This window comes from Octopus bimaculoides, chromosome 18, assembly GCF_001194135.2.
Source record: "Octopus bimaculoides isolate UCB-OBI-ISO-001 chromosome 18, ASM119413v2, whole genome shotgun sequence".
In the NCBI taxonomy this organism is placed as follows: domain Eukaryota; kingdom Metazoa; phylum Mollusca; class Cephalopoda; order Octopoda; family Octopodidae; genus Octopus; species Octopus bimaculoides.
In genome coordinates this window covers 47071997-47078323 of record NC_068998.1, presented here as the reverse complement: position 1 = coordinate 47078323, position 6327 = coordinate 47071997, and the positions used below count along the sequence as shown (strand labels likewise).

The window sequence follows — 6327 nt, the reverse complement described above, 5'->3', positions numbered from 1 at the left end:
ATTATTATTATTATTATCATTACAGCAGCAATGCTTAGTGGTCTTTCCTCTCTCTTTATGATCTGAGTTCAAATTCCACCAAGGTCAGCTTTGTCATTCATCCTTTTGGTGTGGGGGGGGGGGGTCAATAAAATACGTACCAGTTAAGTGCTGGGTTGATGTAATCAACTTACCCCCTTACCCAAAATTACCAGCCTTGTGCCCAAATTTGATATCAGTATTGTTATTATTATTATTATCATCATTATTATTATTATTATTATATAAAGGCAGTAAGCTGGCAGAATCGTTAGTACGCCGGGCAAAATGCTCAGTGGCATTTCTCCCGTCTTTACATTGTGAGTTCAAATTCCACTGAGGGCAACTTTCATCCTTTCGGGGGTCGATAAAATAAGTACCTACTAAACACTGGGGTCAGTGTAATCGACTAGTCCCCTCCCCCAAAATTTCTGGCTTTGTGCCTTTAGTAGAAAGGATTATTATTATGTATTTATTGTCCCTTTTTCAATGAGGCTAGGGATGAGAGTTAAGGGTGCTGGATTAAAGCAATGAAACTGAAACATTCATGGTTTGTGCAGATGTGGCCCTCACCCGGAAATTGAGTCTCTGGCTTGGCAAACCCAGCTTAACTGCAACATAGCTCTTCCTCTACTGCAATTCCAGTCTCCCTTTTCTGTGTCCCTTCTGTCAACAACTTCCATTTAGTGGATCCCCTATGCTGTTGCTTGGCCTGCGACGTGTAGTAGAAACAATATCAGATATTACTGTCTTAAATGAAAAAGGAAGGACCTATTAAATAATTTGTTGTGATGGTCATGGTTGGCACACTGTTTTATTATAGGTTTGTTGAATGAGGTTTCTAATAAGTCAAGCAACCATTTAATATAATATAGGACAGGTTACCACCATTACATGATATTTCTCCCTGCTATATCAAACAGTTGCATTGCATTTTTAATTCAGATATATATATTTGTGAATATTTTCTGACTTACCTTTCTTATTAATTGATTAATTAATTAACTAATTATTGTTAATTCAGTTAATGAATTTCTACAATTTCTTTTAAAGTTACTTTCGTTTTCCATTTGTTTCTTACTTTTCCGAAAGTTTTATATCTCTGTGAAAACTGTAGAGTTTCACCAAGATTGGCACCTACGGGGCAACACATCAACCTACACACAAATGCACATATGACTGGCTATGGTCAGTCCAGGGCTATAGTTGAAGACAATTACCAAGGTGCCTTGCAGAGGAACTGAATCCAAAATCATATGGTTTGGAGAGTAAACATCTTCATGAAAGATTCATGCTCGGCCGATATACATATGTGTGTGTAATAATAATAAGAATAATAAAAAGCAGCGAGGTGGCAGAATCGTTAGCATGCGGGGCGAAATGCTTAGCAATATTTTGACCATCGCTACGTTCGGAGTTCAATTTCCGCCGAGATCGACTTTGCCTTTCATCCTTTCGGGATCGATTAAAGAAGTACCAATGGAACACTGGGGTCAATGTAATCGACTTAACCCCTTTGTCTGTCCTTGTTTGTCCCCTCTATGTTTAGCCCCCTGTGGACAGTAAAGAAATAAATAATAATGATAATAATAATAAGCTTATTTATTAATGACATAAGGCCTGAAATTTTGGGGTAGGGGACCAATCGATTACATCAACCCCAGTGTTTCACTGGTACTTAATTTATTGACCCTAAAAGGATAAAAGGCAAAGTCGACCTCGGTGGAATTTGAACTCAGAACGTAAGGGTGGACAAAATGCCACTGAACATTTTTCCTGGCATGCTACCGATTCTGCCAGCTTGGCACCTCAATGAGAATAATAAAGGCAGAAGAATGGATTCTATGGTCTTGCTACAATGTTTAATCACAATATCCCTTCATTGATGGAACAGATTGTTTATCTGTTGATTTGTGTTATACTGTCTCTTGTTATTTTTATATTTGATTTTGTCTTTTGTTATTTATTTTCTCTCTCTCCTTCTGTCTCCACATACACACACACACACGTATATATATATATCTATATATATGACTCAACAGTTCATATTTATTAACAAAACTGTTCTGTTCTCGTGTTATTTAATTACTTTATTCACTTACCTGTTTCCATTTTATTTCAAATATATTTACTTTCATTTTCGAAATGCCCAAGGGAAACTGCTAATTTACTCCATTGTCCTTGTTCTACCTAATTTTGATTTTATTTTATATGTACCAGTGTGTGTGAGTGACTCTAATTAAACATGTAGATGTGGTCTCAAGTGTTACATACATACCTGTTTATATTATACATATTTTTATAAGCATATGTGTACATATGCATACATATATATATATATATATATATATATATAGCTGTAAGACTAGTTCATTATAAATGTCCTGAAAACTCCTCACAGCCTTGGATTTGTTATCTCATTCAGTCTAATATATATATATATATATATATATATACATACACATGTTCAGACACATATCTCTTCCTCTCATATGTATATATTTGAATGTGTGTGAGATGCAAGTTAAGCTTGTAGGTGTCATCTTGTGTTTATGACATACATATAAATATATGTATGTCATTGTTCCGTTTTATTTCAAAAATTTCTGGCCAATAGAGAAAGCTGGTTTCTAGCTTATATCCAAGGCTCCTTCATTGGAATTTGAACATCAAAAGAAAATTTTTTATGTATATATGTAACTTTCTCACCAAGATTATTTTTTTTTTTAGTGTAAATGAATGTGCACACATCTTTCTGTGTATATTTACACACAGACTCACACATAATGTATGTATTCATTTACAAACTGATTGTATTCATTTAGAAACTGATTGTCTTCATCCAGGCATTGATGCCATTATGTTGCAGTGTTCCTACAGCTGTGCCACTGTGCAGTGTTGCTCTAAGTGATGCCACAGAGCCGTGATATTGCAGTGTTACCATTGTGACGCCACAGTGCAATGATATAACAGAGTGTTGTCATAATGGTATCACAGCGTTATGATCCATGTGGAATCCTCTGTTAATTTATTTTTCTTCCTATTTCCATTTTCTACAGATTACTGGAAGACCAATTGCAGGAAACTGAGAAGAAATCCAAACACCTTGAACAAGATCTGCGCCAACAGATCGAGGAACTTAGCAAAGAGAATGATCGCCAAAAACAAGTTATCAGCCAGGTAAAGGGTCACTTCCTTTGTTTCATTTTCTTTAACAACCTGTGTTTGACCATTGAGAAGATAAAGTGTGTGTGTGTGTGCGTGTGTGTCTATGAAGAAATGGGTACAATTTTTCATATTTGTATGTCTGCTATGTAGGTTTATCATTGCAAAAGCATATCCAAAATATGATCATTCAAGAACGGAGCGGAATGAATGTGATTGAAGAAATTGAAAGCATAAGTTCCACTGGCCCGGACATTTCGCAAAGTCCACAAACAACAGGTGGATGTGCATTTGCTGACTGGCATCCAAAAGATCAGAAAAGGCCACTTGGGAGAAGACCTCCACATCGATGAGGAGACGGTGTAGTTAAACTATTTGGGCCCCGACGGAAAAGGGCATGATCAAGAAAAGATTGGAAGCATATTGTGACTAGTGGTGTATAACAACATCTGATAGTCTGATCAATACAGTGATATCATACCTTGATACTGAGCACACAGGGTTCTCCATTAACAGGCCTCCAATTAGCCATTACTTGTTGGTCAGCTTTAACTCTCTAATAAGAAATTAAATATTCTAGATTATTCCAACTGACTAATTTATAAAGAATAAAATATTTTGAATGACACAACAATGTGCTTTAATACAAACAATGGACTATAATAATTGTTGTAATAAAATTCCTTCTTCAGGGATATCTGAAGAAGGAATTTATATTGCCTGATGAAATGGGGTGGTTATACAATAATGTTAAATTATGTAATATCTTGTAATTATTATATATTATTGAATAGATAACCACTTTATTAAAATGAGTGTAGCAATGTTTTGAGCTATCCATTCATGTTTCTTTACTGTATATATGAAAATGTAAATATTATTTGGCGGAAAAACACAATGAAATTTTGCCACCATGGTCATTGATTTAAAATTTTGCTAAAATTGATTAGTACCAGTAACATACAAGGGATGATTTTATCAGCAAAACTGCTTCCTTCTGCATAATATTACTTTACTTGGAAACAGATGAGGGTTGGCAATAGGAAGGGCATCCAGCCATTCAAAACCTGTCTCAACTAATTCCATCCAATCTTTGCAAGCATGGAAGAGTGAACTTGAAATGATGTGGTGGTGGTGGTGATGATGATGAGGAGGAAGAGTGATGGTTTGTCAGTTATTAAGTCTGCAGAAGATTATTATTATTTCAGAATGAATTGCAATGAATAGATTTGGTTCCTGTTGTATTTCTATGATAATGTAGTTCTTGTTGTTGTTGTTATTCTTTCTTGTTCACATATTTAATAATATCTTATATGATGTTTAATTTCAGCTTAATTCAATTGCAACAGTATGTATATACCTACATCGTGCTACATGTCTGTCTCTTTGTCCTTCCAGTCTTAATCAGCATGTGGCATGATTAATCATTAGTCAGCATGTAGTTTCATTAATCATTATACCATTTTTGTTGTTGTTTAGTTTTTGTTTGTGTATTTTTTCCTACCATGACACTAGTTTAAAACTTATGTGTGTGTAAGAAAATAGTTCCCAATTACAACTCTGAGTAAATAATATGCTCTAAAGATGGTTAATAGGTTTTGTGTTATTTTGTCCCAGGTCTGCCCTAGATCAAATGACACATGATGAGAATTATTACAACTGTGACCATCCTGCTTTTTATTTAGATATAGTATATCTAAGACCACATTATCTAGTGTGTCCTTATGGGTTTACATTCTGAGTTCAAATTCTGCCGAGGTCAACTTTGCCTCCTTCCATCCTTTCAAGGTTGATAAAATAAAGTATCATTTGCACCACTCATCCTCACTCTCTCTCTCTTTCTTGCACCAGATGTAATGGCTTGCTTTCTAAGCAAGCCTCTAACAATTTTCTGGCAACATCTCTCAGGATTGAGAAGTAAACTCAGTGGAGGCGAAGGCAGTGGTGTCAGAAGTGTTGTTGTTATTGTTGCTGTCTGCAATGACAAAGAAAAAAAACGGGTAGTTTGTGAGTTTGGGTAGATTTGTATGTTGTAGACATGGGATTATTGTAAACTGTGTACATTCTAACACTGTTTGTTTCACCTCTGACCTTAACCCTCCTCACCTTTTTTTTTTTTTTTGCTGTTTAATTCTGCATGTTAGATTGGTTTAGTGCAATATTGCAGCAAGCTGTGCATTTTCTGCACAGATTATTTCACCTCACCGAGATGTTTTCAGCAAACTGACTTTGTGTGTGTGTGTATGTGCGCACATTGATTTTTTTTTCCTGTGCATGAACCTATTAATGTGTTGTTGTTGTTGTTCTTGTTCTTGTTCTTGTTGTTCTTGTTATTTAGGGTGGTGGTAACATCAGAGCAGCATACAAAATGCCTTGTGGCATTTTTCGTTATGTCTTTTTAACATTCTGAGTTCAAATTCTGCCTGGGGTGTTGACTCTACCTTTCGTCCCTTGTTGGGATTGAGGAAATAAAATACTAATTAAGTCAATCAGCTATACTGACCCCCCCCCCTCACCTGTGCCACTGTGGCAAATAAAAGAAATCATTTGCAGTTGACTTTACCCCCTCATAATTTCAGAGAGTACAGTATGGCAAGTACATAGAGAATAAAACAGAAACTCAAAATAGACAAAACTGAGGAGAGTACATGGTGACCCTTGAAAGCAATATCATCAACTTTGTCCCTTCTCCTCTATACTGTTCACCACCTGACTTTAAGGGACTTCAAGATAGTATTTCTCTATATTTCTTTTAGGTTCTTCTATTCTTACTGGCTCTTATTTTACTCTTTTATATGAGTTGGCCGTAAATTCACAGGGCCTTGTATTTTGTAAAGGTTGGGCATATAAATGATTAAATCAACCCCAGTACTTGATCAAGCACTTTAATGTTGTTGACCTTGTAGAAAGATGGACAACAAAACTGACCTTAAGAGCTTTGAATATAAGGGGCCATCATCAAATGCTGCACAGAATTTTTGTCTGATGCTCTACCATTTCTGCTAGTCTACTAATATTGTGTGTGTGTGTGTGTATGCACGTATGTGTGTATATATATATATGTATGTATATATATATATACATATATATATATATAATGTCCGTGCATATATATGTATGTATGTGTGTGGTTTCTTGTGTATA

General features: G+C 35.4%; 1 protein-coding gene across 1 annotated transcript in view; it reads left to right on the top strand.

Moving 5' to 3' along the window:
* LOC106873192 (unconventional myosin-Va) overlaps positions 1-6327 on the top strand; it is a 147027-nt gene that overhangs the window by 121515 nt on the left and 19185 nt on the right. The window contains 2 exon segments of the mRNA XM_052974378.1: positions 3078-3198; positions 4514-4531. Coding sequence (XP_052830338.1) covers positions 3078-3198; positions 4514-4531 — 139 coding nt within the window.